Source organism: Globicephala melas, chromosome 11 (genome assembly GCF_963455315.2).
Source record: "Globicephala melas chromosome 11, mGloMel1.2, whole genome shotgun sequence".
NCBI classification, from domain to species: Eukaryota; Metazoa; Chordata; class Mammalia; order Artiodactyla; family Delphinidae; genus Globicephala; species Globicephala melas.
Window position 1 is genome coordinate 6,342,258 of NC_083324.2, and position 24,515 is coordinate 6,366,772.

The 24,515-nt window shown below is 48.6% G+C and overlaps 1 protein-coding gene across 3 annotated transcripts in view; it reads right to left on the minus strand.

Annotated features, from left to right (window-relative positions):
- Positions 1–22,052, minus strand: part of SLC6A11 (solute carrier family 6 member 11) — a 121,492-nt gene extending 99,440 nt beyond the window's left edge. The window contains exons 1-4 of one of the 3 annotated variants that reach the window (XM_030840816.3): positions 21,728–22,047; positions 18,675–18,809; positions 18,419–18,559; positions 14,821–14,911 (exon numbers count right to left, since the gene is read on the minus strand). In XM_030840816.3, the coding sequence (XP_030696676.1) occupies positions 14,821–14,911; positions 18,419–18,559; positions 18,675–18,809; positions 21,728–21,983 (623 nt within the window). In that variant the 5' untranslated portion in view covers positions 21,984–22,047. Of the gene's footprint in view, positions 1–14,820; positions 14,912–18,418; positions 18,560–18,674; positions 18,810–21,727 lie in introns of all 3 variants that reach the window. The other 2 variants (XM_060307839.1, XM_060307840.1) reach the window with 2 other exon arrangements.
- Positions 22,053–24,515: the final 2,463 nt, after the last annotated feature.

Genomic DNA, 24,515 nt, shown 5'->3' on the forward strand with positions numbered 1-24,515 from the left:
GGAACGTCCTTTGAGAAAGCAGCTCCCATCCCACCAAGCATGAAAGCCTCCCTCAGTGTCTGTCTCCCTGGGAATCCACTCGGGGCCTGATTTTGCATTAATTACTCAATGACACCAATTAGCGCTGGTCTGCAGGCTCCCTCCAGCCCCAGCCCCTGTCGGAGAAATCAGGCAGGCCCCCAAATAAAATTGGGCTGTGTGCAGCCGAGGATTTACCTGAAAGGAAGCCAGCTCTCACACCTATAGGCAGAAGGGGGGACATCTCCTAAATATACATTTATTGAGCATGTACTAGGTACCAGGCACTATATTAACACTGAGGATAAAAAGGCACGCATGGTATGGGGCTTGCCCTGTACTAGGATAAGTTGGACAAAAAAAAGTCCAAGTTATCTGAGAAAGAAAGGAGACAGCTGCTTAGCTATAACGGTTACTTTATTTGCTTCTTATATCTTAGCAGTCTTTGGCTTTAATTTGTTTTAAAATGACAGGCTGTATTAAATGAAACCTTTAAGAGTATCTATCATTAAAACAGAGCAGCAGGACCCAGAGCATGGCCCTTGTGGGGTGCTTGCCAAAAATACAAAAATTCCTGTGGACCCACTGAGTCTGAATCCTTACAAAATGGTTCCCGGGAAGCTACCTTTTCCTATGTTTCCCGGAGGATTGCTCATGAACAGCAAGGCTTGAGCAACACCGCAGAAGGAGAATTTCCTGGTGTTGGAGGAATGATGCACAGACTCCAAGGGTTTTGTTTTGTTTGTTTGTTTCTGAGAGGACGTGGACAGGGAGTTAGGGATCCTCTGAGAGGGTACTGAAGGGATGTACTTTCTCCCCAGAGAAATACCCTGATGTGCCCATTCACTCCCCAAATTCTGCAGGAACTTCAGGGTGCTCACCAACTCCCCTGTCTCCAGACTTAGAGCCTCGCAGCCGAGGATGCATAAGTACCACCTTACAAACTGCCCCCCGAAGCTTCCCAAACACGCATCGGGTGGCGAATGGGAAAGGACAACCCAGAGCAGGAAAGAAAGCGGCTATGGCAGACGGAAATGCCCAGGGTACTCTCTGTGCCTCTCTGTGCCTCGAAATCTCCATTAAAGAAACACTGAGACAGGTCTAGCAGGGCTGTATGCACACCCATGCCCTCTGGCTGGTGAGGTTGTTTCCTGAACAGAGAATCTGAAAACTGGAAACAGCACAGGGACAGAGGGAGAAAGAAGGGAGCAGACCCGCCAGGAGAGAGCTGGTGCAGGCCCCCCTCTTCCACAGTTTGGATGCTGCAAACTTTTGAGTCATGCAGCTGGCTTCGGCGCCCTCTCGCTTAATTGAACAATCTAATTCCCAAAATGGGAAGCAGATTACTAAAAGCTATGCAGGATGAATTGCTCTTTTGTTCCACCAGACATTATTTGAAAACATCCTCAAACTATTTTCTTTAGGTTTAACCAGCACTGACTCTAACTAGCAAGGGACATTGAGTTTCTAAAGAAAGGAGGCTCGGGGACCAGGTTCTCAGCCTGCAGGACTGCGGGGTTGTTTTCAAATCTACAAGGGCAGCCTTTGAGAGCATGGGAGCTGGGACACTCAACTCTGGAGACTTGGAGAAAGCACAGCTCTTCCTGGGAAAAAAACTTTCTTAATGACCCTCCCCCGTGAAGCACCGGGACAGAAGAAAGGTCTGAATAAGGAAGAGTTTGCTGCCAACACCCTGGCAAAAAAGGACCCAGGAACAGACCTCCCGACACCGTTCAGGGGGCGGGAAATGTTGAAGACTGGATGGGGCCCTTCGGAAGGATTCATTTACCCGAGTAATATTGTGCACCTACTACGAGCCAGGCATGAAAGCAGGTTCTTCATGAAGCATTTTTTTCAGGCCATAAGACTATTTCTGGAGATTTCCACCCAGTACCTGGAGGTGTAGTGCCTCTGCTTCTCCAGCCCTGGGCACACACAGAGATGGCTGGGCTCAAAAGCCAGCTCTGCTCCTGACAAGCTATGTGACCTTGGGGAAGGGACGTCACCTCCTTTCCATAGGTTTTCAAGCAGGAACTCATCTCACCCTCCCAACAATCCTCGAGGCAGACGCAATTGTTATCATCATTTCAAAGATGGGGAAACCGAGGTGCCAGGCGATTAGGTAACTTGCCCAAAGTCATGCCGAGAGCAAGTGACGGGCGGGATCTGAACCCAGGGATCCTGGCTCCAGGGCCCAGACTTTCAGCTGCAGTGCTAGCTCCTAGATTCCCCCATGACACTAAGAGGTGTTTGGGAAGCTTCGGGGGGCAGTTTGTAGGGAAGCTTCGGGGGGCAGTTTGTAAGGAAGCCCTTCCTTCCTTCTTTACAAGTTAAAGCCATGTTGAATGCACCCCCCCAAAGCTACCTCACGTGACTCCGTGCGCTGGGCAAAAGTAGTACACAGCACGCATCCTTCACGCATTTATGAATTTATTCAAGTGATACTTATCAAGGTGTTTTCAGTGTGTCAGGTACTGTGCTACACTTGGGGTCCTTCAAGAGCTCATGGTCCACGGGGGAAGACGGACAAGTGAACAGAGCAGAGTGTGGAGAGGGTCAGGACAGGGAAAAGCAGAGGAACCTCACTGCAGATCTGGCCAGTATCTGGATGTGGGAGCGGGGCTGTGGAGGCCCTGGAGAGTTAACAAAGAAGAGGGAGGCATTTGGGGCAGAAAGTCCACCAAAGGCAAAAGCCAGGAGGCTGGAACAAGGGCTCGATGTGCAGCAGGAAGCGGGGTAAGAAGTGGGGGCAGAGGATGAGGCTGGAGTGATGAGCAAGAGCTGGACTCTGAGCCTTGCTGAGGAGCTGGGGCTTCATCCTGAGGGTGATGGAAGCCAAGAAGAATCTTAAAAAAGAGGAAGACTCCATCAGGTGCATGTTTCCGAAAGCTCTCTTTGGCTGCACTGGAAAGACTGGAGGGTAAGGGTGGAATGGAGCAAGGTGCCCAGTGTGGAGACTTTTGCCTTAATCTGGACAATAAAGAGGGAAGGGCTGGACTAAGGTAGGGAAATGGCCCTGGAGGGGAACAGATGGGCTGGGGAGCAGCAGGGGTGCAAGGTGGCTGCCTGGGGGTGGCAGGTAGCAGGGAAGTTGGAGGTCCAGACGGACGCCAGGTTTGTACCTTCATGGATGGGGGTCATTAGCTGAGCAGGAATGAATTGTCAATCGGTGTAGAGGAGGAGGAGGTGGAAGGTCAATCTTTTTTTGTTTCGTTTTGTTTTGTTTTTTGCGGTACGCAGGCCTCTCATTGTTGTGGCCTCTCCCGTTGCGGAGCACAGGCTCCGGACGTGCAGGCTCAGTGGCCATGGCTCACGGGCCCAGCCGCTCCGTGGCATGGGGGATCCTCCTGGACCGGGGCACGAACCCGCGTCCCCTGCATCGGCAGGCGGACTCTCAACCACTGCGCCACCAGGGAAGCCCCGGAGAGTCAATCTTTTAGATAAGGTGATTTTGAGATGCTTGTGGAACACCCAGCCGGCTGCAAGGCCCAGAGGCAGCTGGGTGTCTGGGTACAAAGCTCACAATAGACATGCAGGCAGGAGATTCAGACCTGAGCCCTTGGCCATCAAGTGTCCTGGGAGAGCATGAGGCCGCCTGGGGAGAGCTGGAGAAACGGGAGGGAGAGTGCTGGCCACAGAACCCCCAGAACCCCATCACTTACAGGGCAGATGGAGGCTGAGAGGAGCCCTTTGAGGAGGCAGAGAAGGGTTAGGCATCCCTGAAGAAGCTGGCATCCCCAGAGGCAGAGGGAGAGGGCATTCCAGGAGGGCAAGGAACCCATCTGCCAAGTGCCTCCAAGCGGCCTGGTGAGAGGGAGAGCGCTGCGGGATTCGGGGCCAGAGTGGCAGGTGAAGCAAGGAGAGCTGCCCAGCCCTGGCGGGGCAGACTTCAGACAGCGGCACGCAGGGAGCAGAGGGGAGGTGAGACCTGTTGAGGCGGCTCTTTGGGGAAGTTGCTCTGATGAGAATGCGAACTAGTAGTTCTTGGCCACAGGGCATCAGAGCTGTCTTACCTACACTTGTTTTAATTTTCAGGTTGGCATGACTGGGATACTTAATGGAAAAGAGCCAGGAGGGAGGGGAAGCTTCAAATGCAGAAGGGAATAGGGGGCGAGGGAGGAAAGAAGCAGGTAGAAGTCTCTGAGACGGGCAGCAGGGAAAGAATCCATGCGTGGAGACGTCATTTCTACAGGAAGAAGAGGGAAAGAATTGGGAATCCAAGAGGTGAGTTGAAAAGCAAACTATCCTCATTAAGAGACTCTCAGAGTAAGGAAAAAGAAGGAGCTGGTAGCAGAGGGGACTGTGGCAGGTGCCACCCAAGAGCCCTCACATCTCACTGCATTCAGTCCTCACACCAACATAACTACCATGAGGGCATTCGTATACCCATTCTACAGGTGGGGAAACTGAGGCCCAGAATGGCGAAGCAACTGGCCCAGATTGGGACCTGAAACCAGGTTCTTCTGATGGCCACACATCCTTCTGTCTCGGCAGAAGCTGACCCCAGAGAGAGGATGCCTCCCACTCAAGGCTTCTGCTATGTCCTCCGCAGTCTGAGGGAAGTGGCTGGAATCCGATCCTGCAACACCCTCACTGTCCTCTCTGTGTCTCACATACACAGAGGGGCTGAGTCCAGAGGGAAGGAAACAGCCTCATACCTGGCGCTTTCCTTCCACACACTAGCTTCCAGAGCCGAGAGTCGTTTGACCAGAGAAAGCAGAGATGGAGTAGACCCTTCTCTCCCACCACCGCAGAGGGCCTGGGAGGGGCGCTGTGGGAACGGGTCCCAAGCCGACCGGGGAGGCCTCATCTCAGTGTCCAGCATGGAGCCGGCAAACGCATCACCTTTCTTTAACCTGCCATGGAGGGTAGCACTGCCAGGGATGCAGAGGCCGCCCTAAAAGCTGGCACTGAGGGACTGCGCTATAAATAGTCTTGCTCAGTCCTCCTTTCTGGTCTCCCAAAGCAACAAACAAAGACAGGCCATCACCCAAACAAATGCACCTTCCCTGCCCCCTCCATAATCCCTCCACCTTCGGGGTCCTGCTCTCACTTCCCCGGCCCAGTGCAGGCCCCCAACTCTCCCCGTGTACGGGGTCTGCTCCTGCAGAGCCCTCGGTCGAGGCCCTAAACTGAGCTGGGGACTCAGGGCAAGGGCCCTCCTAGGCCTCTGCATCATGCATTCACTCAGGAGCGTGACTGGATGCTACCTGCGCGTTGCTGAGGGCCCTAAGAGCAGGGCCTGCAGTGATGAGGAAGGCAGGTGAGTCCTGCCCTCAGGGAGGAGAAAGGTGATGACAAGGTCAGTGACAGTCTGCACTCCCTTCATGCTTACTGAGGCCAGTGCAACCATGATTCCTACTTTACTGATGGGAAAACTGCAGCTTAGGGCAGCAACGTGCCCAGAAAGGCAGAGCCGCATCTATCCCACTTCAGAGACAGTGCTCGGACCCACGGCCCCATCCTGGGGAAGATGGACTAGAAATTGTGCCACCCAGGGCAGACAACTAGGCAACAAAGCTGGTCTGTGGGGTCTGGAGCTCCCAGGCCAACTTCTTCTGTCACTGCAGAAATCCTCCTCCCAGGTCGTGAGGAAGTCCCCTCCAGTCCCCTCCACTTTCCAGGATTCATTCCACGGTTCTCTCTGCCAAGAATGTCCCTGTAAATTCTCACATGCCTTAAAAATTCTGCCTGTCCTTCAAGCACCAGCTCAAATAATACAAAGCCTCACCAAGTGCTTCCTTGGTCCCCACCTGTACCCTGAGGAAGGGTCCCTCCTTCCCCATGAAGGTGCAGTGAGCATCTACACGCACCAGGCACTCCTAGGTCAGGGGTCAACAAACAGTTTCTGTAAAAGGCCAAATAGTACAGATTTAGGTTTCGCAAGGCATATGGTCTCTGTCCCAACTATTCAACTCTATCCTTGCAGTGTGAAAGCAGCCAGAGACAATATGTAAAGGAACACTATGGCTGTCTTCCAATAAAACTTTATTTACAAAAACAGGCAGCAGATGGGATTTGGCCCATAGTTTCCTGACCTCTGTCCTAGGCTAATGCTTCCCAAATAACACTAATCCTTTAATACACCCTGAGGTCACACTGGGACCTCACTGAGAAATGGCTGCACATTATAGCCCTCCTTAGAGAGGCCCAATGCTCATTAGACTATTAAAGGCTCTGAGAAGTCCTGCAATAAAGACACCTCTATAGCTCTGTCTAACCCAATGTTTCCCAATCTTATTTAGAACTATTCCCCATTAAAGTGAAAATTAAAACCACAATGAGATACCACTAGGGTGCACCCAAGAGGACGGCTGTAATCAAAAGGACAGACAACAGGGCTTTCCTAGTCGCACAGTGGTTGAGAGTCCGCCTGCTGATGCAGGGGACACGGGTTCGTGCCCCGGTCCGGGAAGATCCCACATGCTGCAGAGCGGCTGGGCCCGTGAGCCATGGCCGCTGAGCCTGTGCGTCCGGAGCCTGCGCTCCGCAACGGGAGAGGCCACAACAGTGAGAGGCCCGCGTACTGCCAAAAAAAAAAAAGACAGACAATGATCAATGTCCTCAAGAATACGGAGAAATGGAGCCCTCACGTATTTCTGGTACGAATATAAAATGTTCTGGCCACACTGGAGAAGTCTGGTAGTTTGTTAAGAATTTAAACATAAAACTCAGCCTCCACTCCTAGGTTATTCAAAAAGAGCCCAAAACTGAAAACCACCCAAACGTCCATCAACCAATAGACAAACTGGGGTCAATCCATACAATGGAATATTATTCAGCCACGAAAAGGAACAAAGCAGTGACACACGCTAGAATATGGATGAACCCTGGAAACATGATGCTAAGTTTCATGAGGACAGTGACAGAGACCACACACTGCATGACTCCACTGAATATGCGATGTCCAGACTACACAAATCCACAGAAACAGATAGCAGGTGAATGGCTGCCTGGCAGGGACAGTGAGATTAACTACAAATGGCATGAGAGATCTTGCTAGGGAGATGGAAATAGTACAAACCTATTTTGCGGTGACAATTTCACACTTGGCAAGTTTGCTCGAAAATCACTTACTTGCACACCTAAACAGCGTGCAGTTTATGGCATGTAAATTATACCACAAAGCTATTAAAAAGTTGTTAAGAAGGAAGTGCCCCATCACGTTTCTGCCTTTCCAGAGCAATACCTCCTAACTTTGTGTAGAACACACTTTGGCACGGAGCACTGGGCAGTCTCGCGTATGTTGTCTTGTTTTACACCCACTGCCCAGAGCAGACTGAGGCTCCAAGTAGATATGGACCTTGCCATAGATCACAAACTGGAAAGTGGCAGAGCCTGGCCTGGCACACCAGTCTCCTGACCCCAAGTTCAGTGCCTGTTCTGGTCCTGCATGGCTGGAGGGTAATATCCAGCAAGATAGGAAGCAGTAAGGAGAGGTGTCTATAAGTAGGGATCCCACGCCACGGAAAGGGCCTCACTGCTCCGTGGCTGGAATCCCAGCGCCCTCGGGTTCCTGCCCTTCTCCTCCTTACCAGGACTCAGCACAGCCTTCCCAGACCCCCGGGTTCCCCTGGTACAGCAGCTCTGCGTTATGAGTGGCCAAAAGCTCAGGGAGGGTCTGACACCTGGCGGGGTCGGCCCCTCCAAGACACTCTGTGTTAAGGCTGGCAGAGAGCCACTGTCTGCGACGGAGGGACTGCAGGCAGGAGAGGCACACGTGACATCAGGAAAAGCCCTGGACGAGAGATCCAGAGCAGGAGCGGGCATCTGCCCCCAGGTCCAGGGTATCCCACCAGGAGGCCTCTGTTTTTTGAATGACACCTCATCCACCTGAGCTGTTGGGTGGGAGAGTGGGGACAGGCTGAGTAAGGGCAAGATGCAGGGGTGAGCGGAGCCACCGTCGACTGGTCACTGCGCCCCTGCTTCCATCACTCTATGCTGACTGCACCTGGAGGGGTGGTGAGGTACACCCATTTGCCAGGGAGGAAAGTGAGGTTCAGAATCACCTGCCCAGGGCCCCCAGGAGTGAGTGGGAGAGCCAGGTCCCAGCTCTGGTGCTTCTTCCTCATCTTAGAGGTCTTCCAGGGAAAGCATGGAGCAGCGTGTGTATGTGTGTGTGTGTGTCTGTGTGTATGTGTGTGTAAATCTGGAGAGTTTCAAACACTTTCTCCTGGTTTTATTAGAAGTAATAAGGAATCGAGATAACACGCTAAAATTTGGGAACAACCCCTTCTGAGTTACTCTCTGCCTGAGCCTGAATTCAAGTCATTCATGAACCTCTTGTGCCACCAGCTGCAGGGCCACAACATACTCCAGGAGGCCAGCATCAATTTCTATCTCTCATCACAGTAGATCAGAGTCCGCTTGCCTCACACTCAAGGCCTGGCTCAGCTGGAAACCACAGTATTCTGTTAAAAGCAACATTCAAGTCATTTCCTAAAGGTACCTCTTGAAATCCAACAAGACAAAAGCCAACAGGTGTTTTGTGTTTTGTTTGTGCTGGGCGCTGGAGACAAGTCATTCCTCATTCGTTCCTCCCTCCCTCCACCAATTATACATCTCCATCTACAGCAAAACTCTCTCTTCAAGAACCTAGGGCCACAGGGCTGCAGATAGAAGGGACACACCAGTCAGATTCTGCCCCGTGATAAAACAGGAAGCTGATGGCATTTCAGACACGGGCGGGAGGAGCATGTACGGAAGCGTGGAGGGATGCAGGTGGGATCAGAGAGGGCCGGCTCTCAGCCAAGCTCCAGCTCTTGCTAGACAAGAGAGGCACTTTGGATAAGTCCCTTAACCTCTCCCTGCCTCAGAATCCCCTGAGTGAGACGGGAATCTATTCAGTGATGCTGTACCATGTATCCCCTGGGTGGGTGGATTAAATGAAGCGATAGGCCTGGAGGGCCATGCTCAGGGCCAGGGTACACAGTAGCTGCTTAGCAACTAACTGCAAATTCCCTTCCTTTACTTCATCCATCAGGATGTAAAAGGAACCTCAGTCAGAACTCTTGTGGTTCCGTAAATCACTGCTTCCCATTACTCGGTGTAAGACATCCACTATTTATGAAAACAAATGCCCTCATAGCTGATTTTATATACAAATATCTTTAATGATCAAGACTGGATAATACTAGGAGTTCTATAAAAGGGACCTGATCTAAGAGATGAATTACGTTTCTGAACCTGGGAACTTATACTCTTCAACAGACAGGGCAAAAGCAAAGTAAGAGGACACAACTCCACGAGGTTAAAAAACATTCATTCATTCATTCAATCTTCCATCCATGTGTTTGAATAAATATTTTGTGAGCACTTAGAATGTGCTGGCAGGACAACAGGGAACAAAACAGGACAGTCCTTGCTGGCATAGGGCTTATAGCCTAATGGAGGGAGAGAGAGAATAAACTAGTAAAAAAGACACAAGGATTTCAGATAAGTCCTATGCAGACAATAAAACAGACAGATGGGGTTGAGAGGGACCAGGGTGCCGATTCAGCTGATAAGTGGAAGCAACAGGATGGGCAGGGAGGGCTTCCCAAATGACACGTGAATTAAGACTCAATGATAAGAACGAGCCAGACACCCAAGGACTTGGTGAGGAAACTTCTAAGCAAAGGGACTCTTCTATGCAAAAGCTGGACACTGAGCCTAGGACAAGCCCAGGACATACGAAAGACAGAAAGAAGGCCGGTGCGGAGGAGGGCAGAGGGGAAGACGAAGGAAGCAGGGGCGGCCCCGGGCCCACAGCAAGAATTAAGAGTTTCACTTCAGCAACTTGGAGCCCAAATTTTGTGTCCAAATTAAAATCAGTTCAAGTGGCCACATGATTTAGAAATAAACATTTTTTTAAAACCTCCTCCAGGAAAGATAAACCAGAAAGACAAGACTGCATCCTTCTGAATAAAGATAGAGAACTGAATACCCTTAGAGCTTAATGCAGGCTCAGCACACAACATGCTCTCCACAAATGTGTGCTGAATGGATGCCACACAAAAGCGATTTCAACTGTATACATGGCGAGAATGCAGTTGCTTGCAAAACCCTGGGCGAGAGGGATGAGACGACTGAGAAAGGGAAGTGAAAATAGACCAAAGCCCATCTGATGCTACAATGCCGGTTACACTCTTATAGCACTCGATCCCTCCAGAGGACACAGGCTCAACATGTAAAACCGCAAACATATTGAGATAAACTCATGGGTGCCAGATGCATAATGAGTTACTAAGGGAAACCAGGGTGGCCTGATTTTGAAATCTGACATGAGGAAGACAAGCCGCCCCTGCCCCACAGGCCCCCTGCCTGAGCCAGAACCCAGGACTGACCCAGAGCCTGAGCTGTTCTCCCTGGCTAAGCCAGTAACATGAATTATTCCCTGAAAAGGAAAATGAACCTTCAAGATGCCAGATGCCCAAGGTCAGGGTAAAGCCACGGGCAGCCCTGCGGAGGGAAACAGCACCTTGTAACTGACTTTATGGGAATCTACAGGCTTGTCTCTCCTCCGCTTCTAGAGGGCTAGAACGGCGTCTTACATTCCCACCACTGCCAATTACGCCAAGTGTCCTTACGTGCACCAGGAGCTCAGACGTTTGTTGAATGAATGAACAAGCACACAACTGAGGCAGTCCATTCTGACCAAGCAACGTGGCCCTGAATAAGGTCCCTGGAGTTAGAGGCAGTGAGAGCGAGACAGTAAGAGCACACTATAGATGGGAACCAGCCACACAAGGAAACAGCAAAGAGAACTAGGAAAGAAACATTTTTAAGGACACTTGATCCAATACTTGAAGGGCTGTCACATGGGAAAGGAATCAGGCACGTTCTATCCAAAGCCCCAGAAGCCAAACTATGACTGAATTCAAGGAAGAACTTTCTCCTAGCAGAGCGTTTGCCAGGCTGTATTTAGTGGAATGCTAGCGTTCTGGGGTGGGCGATGGGTGGGGGATGAGGGGAAAGAGTCCAAATGATTGCACGGGAAAATATGTTTGGGGATTTGAGTTAATCAAAGGTAATGGATATTCTTACTGAAGGGCATGGCTTTCAGCCCTTCTCAAATTTATGTGGCTCCAAATAGCTTTTCATAGGATGCTACAAACATCTCACAGAGTCTCTACATTCCAAGTTCAGCTCTGAGGAGAAGATGAATTAGAGCTGTCTGATAAAAACACCTTACGAAGGAAGGAGCGTCACACCAGCATTTGAGTACTTTTAGGATGCAGAATTCAACATTGCATAGATGATACAAATGCAATCAGAGTAGAAAACTAGAACGATGGGTTCATTCTCACATTGACTTTCATTTTGAATAACCAAGTAGCAGACAAAAAGGCCCAGTTACAAGTGAGGACACAGACTCGCTGCCCCTCCCACCACTTGGTGTCCAAATGAGTGGGTGACATGGATATGACAAAGGGATCCTCAAAGCCAACAGTGCTGTTCTGGGGAGCTTAGGGACAGGATGAGTTCTTGCCAGAGCCCACTTTGACTCTCCTCATGTAGTATTTTCTAGAAAATATTGCCTGCCACCTTCCTCCCATGTACCTGTACATTCTGTAAATATTCACTGGGGGCCTTCCATAGACTGGCAGTAGTGAGCAAAACCAGAAAAGGTACTGCTTCATGACTGCCTCCTGGGGAATTCACACAATAATCGAACGTATTGCACAAATAATAATTTAATCGAGGTTTTCCATACATGTTACAAAGGAAATGAATGGTACAAAGCAACGTAAGTTACACAGAGAACTTATCCAGTGTAGGATTTGAGGTTGTGTTCCCTAAGGGAGCACAGAGACCATGTTTTGCAGACACTCAAATGTGCAGGTCCTAAACATTCCACTGGAAAACCATAGCCCAGTGAGGCTGGAAAAGGTCACACAGCACCTCCTCCCACCCCCCAAGAGCAGCCTCTGCTCTAGCATAATGTCATATGGATGCTGTATTTGGGACTAAGACTCAGTAGGTCTGGAGAGAGCTAGAGTTTGCACTCCTAACCAGGTGATTCTAATGCTGCTTCTCTGACAACCACATCAGGCAGCACTACTTCATCAGGCATTTTAAAAGACCCAAATAGGGGCTTCCCTGATGGTGCAGTGGTTGAGAGTCCGCCTGCCGATGCAGGGGACACAGGTTCGTGCCCTGGTCCGGGAGGATCCCACATGCCATGGAGCGGCTGGGCCCGTGAGCCATGGCCGCTGAGCCTGCGCGTCCAGAGCCTGTGCTCCGCAATGGGAGAGGCCACAGCAGTGAGAGGCCCGCATACGGCAAAAAAAAGAAAAAAAAAAAAAAAAGACCTAAATAAATGGAGGGCTATACCATGTTCATGGACAGAGAGGCTGAATCACAAAGATGTCAGTTTTCCTCAAATTAACCTATAAGTTCAATATTCTCCCAACCAAAATCCCCACAGAGTTGTTCTGTTATTATTGTTTTTTAACTCGACAAGCTGATTCTAAAATTCATTTCGAAGACCAGAACAATTTTGGAAAGAGCAAAGTGAGGGACTTGCCTTATGAGGTCAAGGCTTAAAATTAAACTATAGGTATAGTATTGACACACAGTTAGCAAAAGAGATGAGCAGAACAGAGAGCCCCTAAACAGACATGTGCTTGTAGGAAAACTTTATATGGAAGATGGCATTACAAATCAGTAGGGATAGGATGAACAATTCAGCAAATACATATATATATGTGGCTGGATTCCCACCTTGTACCATATGCAAAAAGAAAATTCCAGGTAGATTATATTCCTGAATGTGAAAAAACAAAACTTTAAAACTCTTAAAAGAACACCACCCCCCCAAAAAAAGAAAACCCAGAAAAAAAATTTTTTTTACAACTTTGGGGTAGGGAACTATATCTTAAATAAGACACCAAGTGTGCAAACCAAATAGAAAACTATTGGCAAATTTGAATTCAATACAATTTATGCCATACATAAACAAGAAAGAAAAGCCACACACTAAGAAAAGCTATTTGCAGCATGGGTACTAATACCTACAATGTATCAAGAACTCCTACCTATGAGAAAAGAGAAAAGGATATGAGCAGAAAGTTAATGGATGAGGAAACCCAAATGGAGCAAAAAGAAACATGAAAAGATGTTCAACCTCATAAAGTAATTAGAGAAATGCAAATTTAAAACAGTGGGATACAATTTCATATCCATTACACTGGCAGAACTTAAAAACTCTGACCAGAACAAGTGCCTAGGTCTAGAATGGGGAGAAGTAGAAATTCTCGTTCTACTCTTACTTGGAGAGTAAATTAGCACAATTCCTTTAAAAAGCAATTTGACATAATCTGATAAAAGTGACAATGCATGAACCCTACCTCCCAGTAATTCCACTGTTAGGTATATGGCCTAGAAAACTCGATTTGTGCAGAGAAGCACAAACAAGACATTCACTCAGCTTAATCATACTGGGAAACGCGAGACAGTCTAAATGCCCATCAAGAGGAGCCAGGTAAACACAATGTAGACTCTTTATATATGGAAATACTATACAGCAGGAACAGAATGAATGAACCGAAGCTACATGTATCAATATGGAGACCATCTCAAAACCAATATTGAGCAAAGAAACAAAGCTATAAGAAAGAGGGAGTAATGGATACCATTAATATAAAATTTTAAAACATTCAAGGAAGACTTAGCCATTATTTGGGAGATATACATAATATGAATATATATGTATATAGGCACATGTATGTACAGAGGGAAGTATTTTATTTATATCAATATTTATATAAATAAGTTATATTTATAATTATAAACTCATGTTCTTTACATTCATTTTATAGAATGATAAATCTAAATTCAGCATAATGACCTCTAGAGAGGGAAGGAGAAGAATGGTATCTGGGAATAGAATAAAAATCACTCCTAAAACCACTGTCCCTCTACACTATCATTAAAGTAGGGGAGGGTCTTCAATGAAGCCAGACCTTTCCAGATTAAAAAGCCTCAGAAAGCCTTTAGCCACCCTTCAACCCACAGAGGAAACTGCTCTTCAATTCCTGGGGCACTGCACAATTCTGCACATTCACAATGTAAATCATGCCCTCTAGGGGTGTGCAGTGAACAACTTATACAACTGTGCGTGGCAGCTCTCGTAACTCCAGGGCCACAGACCTCTTTGGAATACTGATGAAAAATGCCCGTCTCTGGGAAAATGCCCACCCACACGACTACTGCCTATAACGTCTGTGGATTCAGGCACCTTCCCAACAACCATCAGCAGGCCTACACTGGTCACACTCTTCCAGGAACAAGGGCTTACAACCTTCGGAAGTACTTGCAGACAACTCTGTGAGGCTAAAGCTCTTCCTAAGTACGTTGAAAACCTGCCTCTTTACAACCTGTACCCGTTAATGTTGATGTACTTCCTTTCCGCGTGACATTGCTGCTACTGACAGAAAGCTAACCTGCCCCCCCGGAGACTTCTGCTTTCAAGGCTAAATATATTCTTGATTTAGTTTATTGTAAACGTGCCAAATCTTATCTTTTGTTAAAAATGAATTTTTAAACTGCCCATCATTTTACCAAGCACTTCTTGTCCCAGTAAGTGGGCATGCTGACATGTCATCAAAGAACAAGAAAGCATTTCTCTCAGCTGCCCCTTTGGGAAACCTCTCAAGATCTCCATTCTGGCTTCCAAAGCAGCCAGATGCCCATAGAAGCCAGGAAGTACAAGGCTGGAGGCAGGGTCAGGCTTTTTCCAAGGGTGGGGGCAACGTTAACTGAGCAGCACCAGGACAGAGTCCCCCCCGGGGCCAAAGGAGACAAGATGTTTCCACTTACTCCCAAAACTCCATGACGGGAGAGGTGGCATTCTGTAGGGACACATGGCTGTGGTTGGTTGCGTTCAGTTTCTGGAACTCCACGCAGTTCTCTACAGTGGAAACAAGACAAGAAACACAGGAAAATTACCCTCGGTGAGGGCTGGAGCTTGGAAAACCCTCAGGGCCGATGGAGCAATCCAGCGGTTTCACCCAGTCTCTCCGGGTAAACATGGCTCAGAGAGCACTGTGGGGAAAATCAATCACTTACAAACAGTTTAAGAGGGACGCTTGGCTCGATTCAAACAGGAGGAGAAGTTTGGGGGCAGGGTACCTCCTCTCTCCTATTCCCACGAATATGGCCTTTCCAATTCTTTCCTCTGGCCTGGTTCTTGAATCTTTCACCTTTTCCACTTCCCTGCCTAAGGCCTGTCCATAGCATTTACCTGTTCTGCTCAGTGGCCCCGGCAGGAACAAGGGGGCTAAAGGGGGGCGTCAGCCATGGTGTCCCTGGGCCAGTAATGCAGGTGAGACTCAGTTTTTCTTCATGGAAGAAGAGGCTAATGTCACAGCGGCCTCATAAAGACCTGATGACTGGATGAAGTAACATCCAAATGTGTAAAGAATCCCTAATTCCTTCATCATTCCCTCAATCCAGGAAAGGACTTATTGAATATCTCTTCTCATTTCATGAAACTTGATGACCAAGAGAGATTTGAATCTCAAGTTAAAAACATCTGAGTGTTCATCCTCTAAGGCCCAGGTCAGCCCGTGAACCTCTCCTCCAAGAAGCCTTCCGTGATCTCTATCTCCTGAATTCTAAGAAAGTTAGAATTTAAAGGTCCTCCAAGGAACCTCCTTCTCCATGCCCTTTATTTTGAAGAGGAGGAATCAGGGTTCAGAAGTAGTCAAGGGACCCCACCCACACCCATTCCCCCCTCACAAGTCACCAGCCAGTTAGGGGAAGAAAACGGAATCAACTCCAGCCAAGGCTCCACCTCCTTTGCCATGGTTATTGCCTGGTTCTGTCTGCCACCATGGGATCTGGGTTTCCTTCCTGCAACTCCCTGTTCACGGAGCTACCTCAGTCACCAGACTATGAGCTCCCAGAGGACAGGGCCTCCTGCACCCATGCGCTTCAAAGCCCATGCACCCAGCACAGTGGCCAGCACGGAGCCCGTGTTCAGCCTCACTCTGGCCCTTCGCTCTCCTCATGTGTGCACGAGCCCTCCAACTCCATCTATAATCTCCAGAACAGGAAGCCTTCTTATATGTGATGTTTCACACAAGTGTTCACGCGCCCTCAGAGAAAAGGGAATGCAATCAGTTGAAGAAAGCTTTGCAGCCCACTGGGGAAAAGTTCCCCAAGTGTCTGCCCCCTTCCCACTTCTCTGGGCAAGTGCTAACCATATTAGGAAAGGAGATGGTCTGTGGGGTCCACAGACAGTCCTAAGAGAAGTCTGGGAACCTAATATTATAGGCAAAATGCCTGAATGTACACTTGTGCCTTTTTCTGGAGAGGAGCCCTTAGCTTTGATCAGATTCTCTAAAACACTGTTTCTCAAATATTTTTTTCTAGAGCAAAAAAATGTCTCAGACACCCAAGGTTGACATGGTATTTTTTATTAAAATGACATTTAATCTTTTACAAATAAGTAATGAATTATAAAGTCTGTGATTATAGTATTCAAACACCTATAAAACCAGAACTTACAAGTTAAATACCAACTATACTATGGAACCAACACAATTCAAATTGATAGCATAAAACGGATGTGTATGATAATGCCATCTTGTGACATTAAATCGATTTCCCAACAGAAAAACAGAACTGACAGGTAGGAGGCAGGGTCTATGGAATTAAGCTTGCGTATTTTTTTTCTTTTTGCGGTACGCGGGCCTCTCACTGTTGTGGCCTCTCCCGTTGCGGAGCACAGGCTTCGGACGCACAGGCTCAGCGGCCATGGCTCATGGGCCCAGCTGCTCCGCGGCATGTGGGATCTTCCCGGACCGGGGCATGAACCTGTGTCCCCTGCATCGGCAGGCGGACTCTCAACCACTGCGCCACCAGGGAAGCCCAAGCTTGCGTATTTTTCCATGCACTATTTGAGAATCAATTCTACCACCATTTTTCTCCGGTCACAAAATTGCAAAACCTTTGTTCCTACAGTTTGTTGCATTCTTGGCTGGACTTAGCATCAATGACCATTTATGAATTAAATCTCTCTGCTCTTTTTCCCTTGGCCACCATCATCCTGTTCACCAAGAATGCATCTTAAATTGTAAACACGGACAAAGTCAGGCACTGAGATCCCCCAGCCGTCCTCATTTATAAGGTGGCTGTGCAGATGATCCAGAACATGCACATATTTTTAGAATATCCTCAAAATAAAGCTGCACAATTAAATTATCATGGAGGACTCACAGCCCTCCAAGAATATGTCCTTGAATTTTAGTTTGATAAACAAGACCCCACAAAATGTGGTGGGTGGGGGAAGCAAGGCAAAGTCATGCAGGGATAGAAGCTAGTTCACAGCGTTTTCTTGGTCTAATGCCCACTGTTCCTTCTGCTGGTGACCAACATCCTACCCAGTCTTACTGTGTCTCAGCTTTCAGGATGACTGGCCACTTCCACTGACAACCTAACCACAGGTTACAACACAAATGGCAAACAGGTTAAAGTATGTGTGTTGATTCCAGTCAAAAGGTGGTGGCTGCCTAGACTACTGAGCAGAGTTCTGAGGCCAAGACTAGACTCAAAAGGAAAGCATTCTACAATCGACTAGTGATGTCTGCACTGAGCACAGCCTCCAAAGACAGGGGTTGAGAAGTATTTGCCTTCCCTAGATTGTAAGATTCAATCCTGACAGGATGACAACTTGAAAAGTAAACAGTATATTAGAATCCAAAGTAATGTAAAAAGTTACCCATTCAAGGCAGGAGGAGGGAGGTGAATTCAAGTATCTACCTGGGTAGGACAGGTAGAGTAAATGAGCAATGTGAGCTGGGTGGGGACTGTGGCCAGCTTGAGGACAGAAGCTTCAAGCAAAGGCAACAGACGGTTCTCAGCTGCAGCCACTGCTGCCAAGTAAGAATGTGGGAATGTGGCTCTGGTTTGGCCAGATCTTTCTAATTTTTCAAGAGAAGCTGAAAAATCTGGATTTTCATGTCAAGCCTTCTGATTTTTCAATTTTGACAACCAAATACATTTTTGAAATTTGCTGGTCACTGATCTAAAGCCTAACTGGCTGACAGGCCCCCTGTCTGCAACCCTTGATCTAGTCTAACCCCTTCATTTTACAGAGGAAAATCTGACACTCAGAGGCAGGGCTGCAATTGCAGCCCAACCCCCCGAACCTCAGTTTAGTACTTCTTCCCTGCATCCCTACTCTGTGCAGGAAGGGTCCAGTCTCTGTATTTGGCAAAGCAAGGAAAGAGCATCACAGTTCTTCTCCCTGTGCCAATCCCTGGGCCAGTACTCAGCTCAGGTTCAGAGCTGAAGAGTGTACAGAACAGGTACACTTTCATTGGAATCTGGACTCATGGCAAGAGACATGACATACCACCAATCCCAGGTCCCCCAGCAGGACCATCAGAGAGACCCTCCCTGGAGGCCATACCTGTGTTCCATTTGTGCCCACAGGTGGCCCAGGGGAGCTCGGTGGTGAAGCAGTTGCTCAGGTAGAAAATGGCCCACGCCAGGATGATGATGTAGTACACGTTTAGATGGGCCTCAATCACCTGCGTTGCATAGCCAATGCCTGAAAGAACGAAGGAAAGCCAGTGATTTGTCTCTTTCCGCCTTGTTAAAAGCTGCCCTTCACAACCTGACATCACCCAGGAACCCTTTTACTTTGTTATTAACTCAGCACTTACCTTCAAATAAAGGGCACACTTTCCTCCAACACGTAATGCCACCTTCACTCGTAAATTGTCCCAGAGCTGTTTCCAGGAAAAAAACAGGAATCCCACAGCATATAAAAAACACCACATAGGGAATCAGGAATGCCCCTGCAAGGATGCAAAGTAAGCGAATGAGGTTAAAATTGCCTCTACCACTTCACGTTCAGCCCTTTAATAAGCACCTACCAGAGGCAATACCTCATGTGCTCTGAGCTTGAGTTCAAGTTCCTGCTATGAGGACCAGAGTCAGAAAATGTGAGCCTGGGTTTGTGCTCTCTGCTGCCTACTCCCTTGAACAAGTTTATGTCACATCTCCCAGCCTCAACTTCCTCAACTGTAAAATAGGGCTTTAATACTTAATATCGGCACCACTTATCTCACAGAACTGTTGTGCAGCTAAGATGGTAATGTAGAAGAAATTGTGTTATATGCTTGATTCTTTTATTTATGCATTCTACCCTCCAGCGCAGGTCAAATTCATTCCCTCCCTGAACGCTACATCCTTCTTTTATATTCTAAAGTAACCTCAACAGGCCAGGGGAGGGGGACCTCTTCTTCTTACTTGGGAAGTGACCTGCAAAAAGTCTTCATAAAGAAAGGTATTCTCAAGGAGATATACAATGAGCAGTAACAGGCCCTTGTACGTGAGCCCCAGGTATGAAGCTGAGTTATAAGCAGTTCGTAGCAAGAATCCGTCCAGAGAGGCTGGCTTTGAGTCAATCTGAGAAAAGACCACCGTAAGCTTTAGTGCTCCCATCTTGAAACACAATACCCACTGCCTGAGCCTTTCTGTGAAACAAATTAAATAACTGAGGTGAACATGAGCCATTACAAGAAGAAAGGGATTTTCCCAAATCCCTCATTCTCTCTCTCTTGTCTAATAACAAAGCATGAAAACACACGCTATTCCCCACCATCTGATCTCACAAATGAAGGCTTTCACTGAAATTGCTTTTTGCTAAATGAGTCCCTTTAACCACAGGATTGAAAGCAACGATTTTGATCAATCCTGATAATAGGACAATATTTACCAGGTTTTGAAAAGGTCTTAGTTTTCTATTTTTACAAAGTTTCACCTTGGGAAAGAAATACTAAACTATTGTTGCAATTTATGAGTAGAGCTGTGTAGATTTTTTTAAAAAGGTAAACAGTTGATAAGCAGATACCCCAACTATATCAGAAGGCAAAAAGTGTGTAAAAGAAGATAAGAGGGTCTGTTTGCTGAATATAAATCTAAGTGATTAAAACAAGCCACAGAAGTTTCCCGAATATGCTGTAATTTACCTGTGAATCCTCTAGAACCTAACAGATGACACTTTCTGAAAGCCTTGTGGCCTCTCTGTTCACAAAGCTAGTAATCCTTTGGATAACTAGCTCAATTAAACCAGGATATCTGTGCACCCAACGGAGACTCTTGTCTCATTAGAGTAAAAAGAAAATGACTCATTTTTAAACTTGACTCACTACAACCTGTTTTTTCATCTGAGGCAGAGTTTGTAATTAATGCAACTTACACTATTTTCTGATTTTAGGAATGCATTTTTTGTTGTTGTTTTGGCATAAGAATTTCCCGTATTTAAAAAAGAAAAAGAAAAAAGATGTTAAAACAGCTCTTGCCTGGGACTATCCCAAAGGGTTTCCACAGGCATCTAAGCGGACATGGCAGCTTACACAGGCTGAATGTGCAAAGAGAGGCGGATTCCCAGATGAGGGCACAGGGCACGTTCGGGGTCTCTGGGTCTGCTCCATCTCTCCCCCTTGCCAAGCCACCAACACTGGCGGCCACTTCATTACCAGTGCAGGGCAGGCTTGGAGCAGGCTGTGCCTTCAGGATGAATGTCTCCAAAGAAAGGGCCCTGGCCAAGCAGTACCCTTTTCACTCTCCCTGCAGCTGCCCGCACAGGAAGTCCCGCTCCACGAAGCCTAACAGTGTGGTCCCTGCCAACCTCTGAGCCACCTTCACTGGGGTCTGGGGATCTGCTGGAGGGACACAGCAAATAGAGGGAGGAAAACATAGACACAGACTTCTCCTTGCAGAAACTGTGCCACTCAAGGTTTCACAAAGTCCTCTGCCACGGAACTCCCAGCTGTCCTGCTGATATGACAGGTCGGGGGCTCCTAAAGCCTGGAGCCCCTTCCTTGGGCTGGGAGATTTGAGGACTCACTGCTGCATCTCCACCAAACTGAGTCGGACACGTTGTCTCTAGAAACAACCCTCTCATCACCTTCCTTTCCCTGACCCCTGCAAGCTTTAAGCATCTTCTAAACATTCAATTATTATTGTTGCTATTTGTCATGAGTGACTGAGACCAGTAAAAGAAACTGTTTGCTGCCCATTTTCCCACCAGACAGTCCTGAAAATAGGCCCTAGAAAAGGCCCTACGAGCAAATGAAAGGCAGGGAATCAAACAGCAATGCCTCACCTAAAAGTTCTCCCTGTTGTCATCCAATCCCACTTTAAAACCAGGCCTTTGGTGTCAGAATCCCATCTTTACCCCTTATTAAGTGAGTGACTTCTCTGGCCCTTAGTTTCCTCATCTGCAAAACGGGTATAGCACTACCTACAAAGATGACTGTAGGATGAAATGAGACGGTGTAAGTAAAGTTTAGTACGGAGGCTGGCGTTTCAACAAGCGCTCAAAACCCGAGCCTACTCAGATTATGAGCCCCTTTCCTTCATGCAGGTTTCCAGTCAGGAAAGCTGAGGCTCAAAGCGTCTGTCTCCTGCCCCAAACATGAAGGGCTCCTCGTCTCGGTCTGCACCTCACGCTGGGACAGAACACACCTGGCGGACAAGTCCCCGCGTGCTAGCAGGTGGTACACGCAGGTGCGAGGCGCGCATGCGCACTGGGACAGCGGCCTTGCTCAGGGGTAAGCTCGCTCGCCAGGTGGGCCGGGCCGGCGTACTCCGCGAGGGGCCCCCTACACGCAGGCGCGGGAGGGGTCTCGCGCTCACCCCTAGCTCCCCGCCCCCACAGGGCTGGCTTCCCCCAACGCATTCTCCTCAGGGCCGCGCGTCGCCTCACCTCCGCCGTTCTTGTAGCACAGGTAAGGGAAGCGCCACACGTTGCCCAGCCCGATGATTTCCCCTGCCACGCTCAGCACGAACTCCACCTTGTTATTCCAGTGGCCGCGCTCGTGGACTGCCTTGTCGCGCTTGTCGCGCGGGTCGCGGGCGGACGCCGCGCCCCCGCTGCCGCCGCCGCTACCCAGCACCTCAGACTCCCGCGCCTCCTCGGCAGCCTTCCCGTTGCCCAGAGGCAGCGCCTTCTCCGCCGTCATGGCCGCGCTGGCTGCCTCGTGCGCCGGGCCGGCTCTGCGCCGCCGCCCCGGGCGGGCTGGCTTTTCAGGAGGCGCGAGCAGGCGGGAGGGGGAGGCAGGGGGTGGAGCTGAGGGGCCGGGCCGGGCCAGCGCAGGGACGGGGACGCCGCGCGGCGGCCCGGCGGCCCGGCCCGCCCGGCGCCCGCGTCGCCTCAGCCCGGCTAGGCCGGGCCCGGGAGCCCCGTGAGCACCTTGCGCGCGCCGCAGCGCGCGCGCCGAGCACTTTGCGCGCGCCGAGCACTTTGCGCGCGCCGAGCATCTTGTCGCGCTACCCCTTCCTTCTCATGTCCTACCCACATGGCCTCTTAAGAGTGGAAGGGTCCGTTCAGGCCTAGGCTGGGCTCCAGGCACCAAGCCCTGAAGTTCCACCCCTCTGTAACCTCCAACCTCCTGGGCCTCAGTTTCTCACCTCTAATAAGAGAAGTGGCTGTAGAACAGGCTTCTCCGACTTTAACGTACACACCAAGCACCTGCGGATCTTGTTAAACTGCACATCGTGATCCAGTGGGTGGGGCTGGGCTGGAGCTTTGGCGTTTGGAACATGTGCCCGGGTGATGCTAATGCTGTTGGCAGGGACCACACCTGGAGGAAGAACGGAGTAAATGAACTCCGGGTTTCTTCCCGGTGCTCAGACTGTGAGCTCCCCTAGGGAAGGGACACCTCCAGATCTTGTCCAGCCAGGCACCCACTGCTCTAAACACAGTGACTCAGGACAGTGTGGCAGTTAAGCACGTCTGTCCAGACTGGCAACTCTAATTTGAATCTCATGCTCCACCTATCTTAGTCTACTCAGTCTTGGGAAGAAGTCATCTGACCTCTCTGTGCCTCAGTTTACTGATTTGCAAAAAGGAATACCAACAGTGCTTTTCTTATGAGTTTGTGTGTGTGTGTGTGAGTTAATAAGAAAATGTTTATAAAGTATTTAGTGTTTTCGAAGTGCTCTATGAACATTAGCGATTATTAGTATTATACAATGTGTAGTCACTCACAAATATATTTGTGCATATTCTTGTTGAATATCTGTCTTTCCACTCAATTGAAAGGATGATGTACACTGTCTTGTTCATTATAACAGGTACAGAAGCCAGCACAAGACCTAGTACATAGTAGATGCTTACTAAATATTTGTGGAGAGAAGAAGGAAAGGCCAGAGGAAGGAAGGGAGGAAGGAAAAACAAAAGCAAAAGAAGATTAGGTCTGCAAGGGGCCACAGAGATAATCAGACCCACCTCTCATTTCACAGCCCTGAAGAAGCCCAGCCACATGAACTGTCGCTAACACCACCCACTGAGCTCTCCATCCATCCCTTGGAGCTCCCCCGAACCTCTGAGGAAGAGCCTCCTTGTCTTGTGGCCTCAGCTTCTCCTTCATTCTAGCTAGCAACTGCTCTCCCCACCTCCATGCCCCCCAGAAAACCCTTCCAGTCACCATCTTCCCCTTTCAAGCTTCCTTCCTCCCCTCCCCCTCACTATCATATTTCTTGAAAGAGTGAGTTTACATGCTGCCTGCCCTATCTTCACCTCCCACTCATTCCTCAGCCCACAGCAATCTGGCGCCCACCCCCGCCACTCCCCTGAAAATGCTGTCTGTGAAGCCCTGGAAGCACTCTTAAAGTGGCAAATCCTACAGTTCCTTGTCCATCGCCATCCTGCCTGACCTGTAGGTAACTTTCGGCACCATTATTCCCATCTCTCCCTCTTAAACTTCATACCTGCTTGGTTTCCTTGGTACTGCCTGCCTCTGTTACTGTTTCTCTCTCTGCTTCTCTAGTCTTCCTCTCTTTCCACTTAAATTGAGTCTTTCTCACGCTATTAGCCATCCAACTAAATGCTGACAGCTCCCAAACCTCCACTCCCAGGTGCTGTCCAGCATATATTCAAAAGCAGAGATCCTGCAGAGAGTGAGAGTGAACTGAACTCAGGTGGATTCAGGCTCTGCCCCTTATTAGCTGTGTTACCTCTGCCTCAGGCTCCTCCTCTGTAAAGTGGGGTGAATATTAATTCTGACCTCATGGGGTGGGTGTGAGGGATAGAAACCTTGAGCACAATAGGTGCCCTGTGAATAGTATTTATTATTTTTATTGTGATCATCATGATGATGATGGTGATGATGGTGATGTTGGTGATGGTGATGTCATTCCCTTGCTTAGAAGTCTTCATCGGGCCTTCTTTTCCTACAGGATAAAATCAAATCGCTGACCCTGGCATTTTGAATTACCACCACAATCTGATTGTCCCAGACTTTCCTTCTAAATTAATTCCATCTTCTCCCATGCTAAAGGTCCACATCAGTATTTTCATTTTCTTTGCAGTGATCCTCAATGCTGCATATAGAATATATAGACAGTCAGGATCATCTTCGATCTTCGTGGTCCCTGCACATAATAGGCACCTAGGAGTTCATTTGTTAAATGAACAGCTACATCAAAACTTAGAGATATATTCCTGGATTTTATTATTGCAATATTGGGCTATACCCCAGAATCTGTGGAAA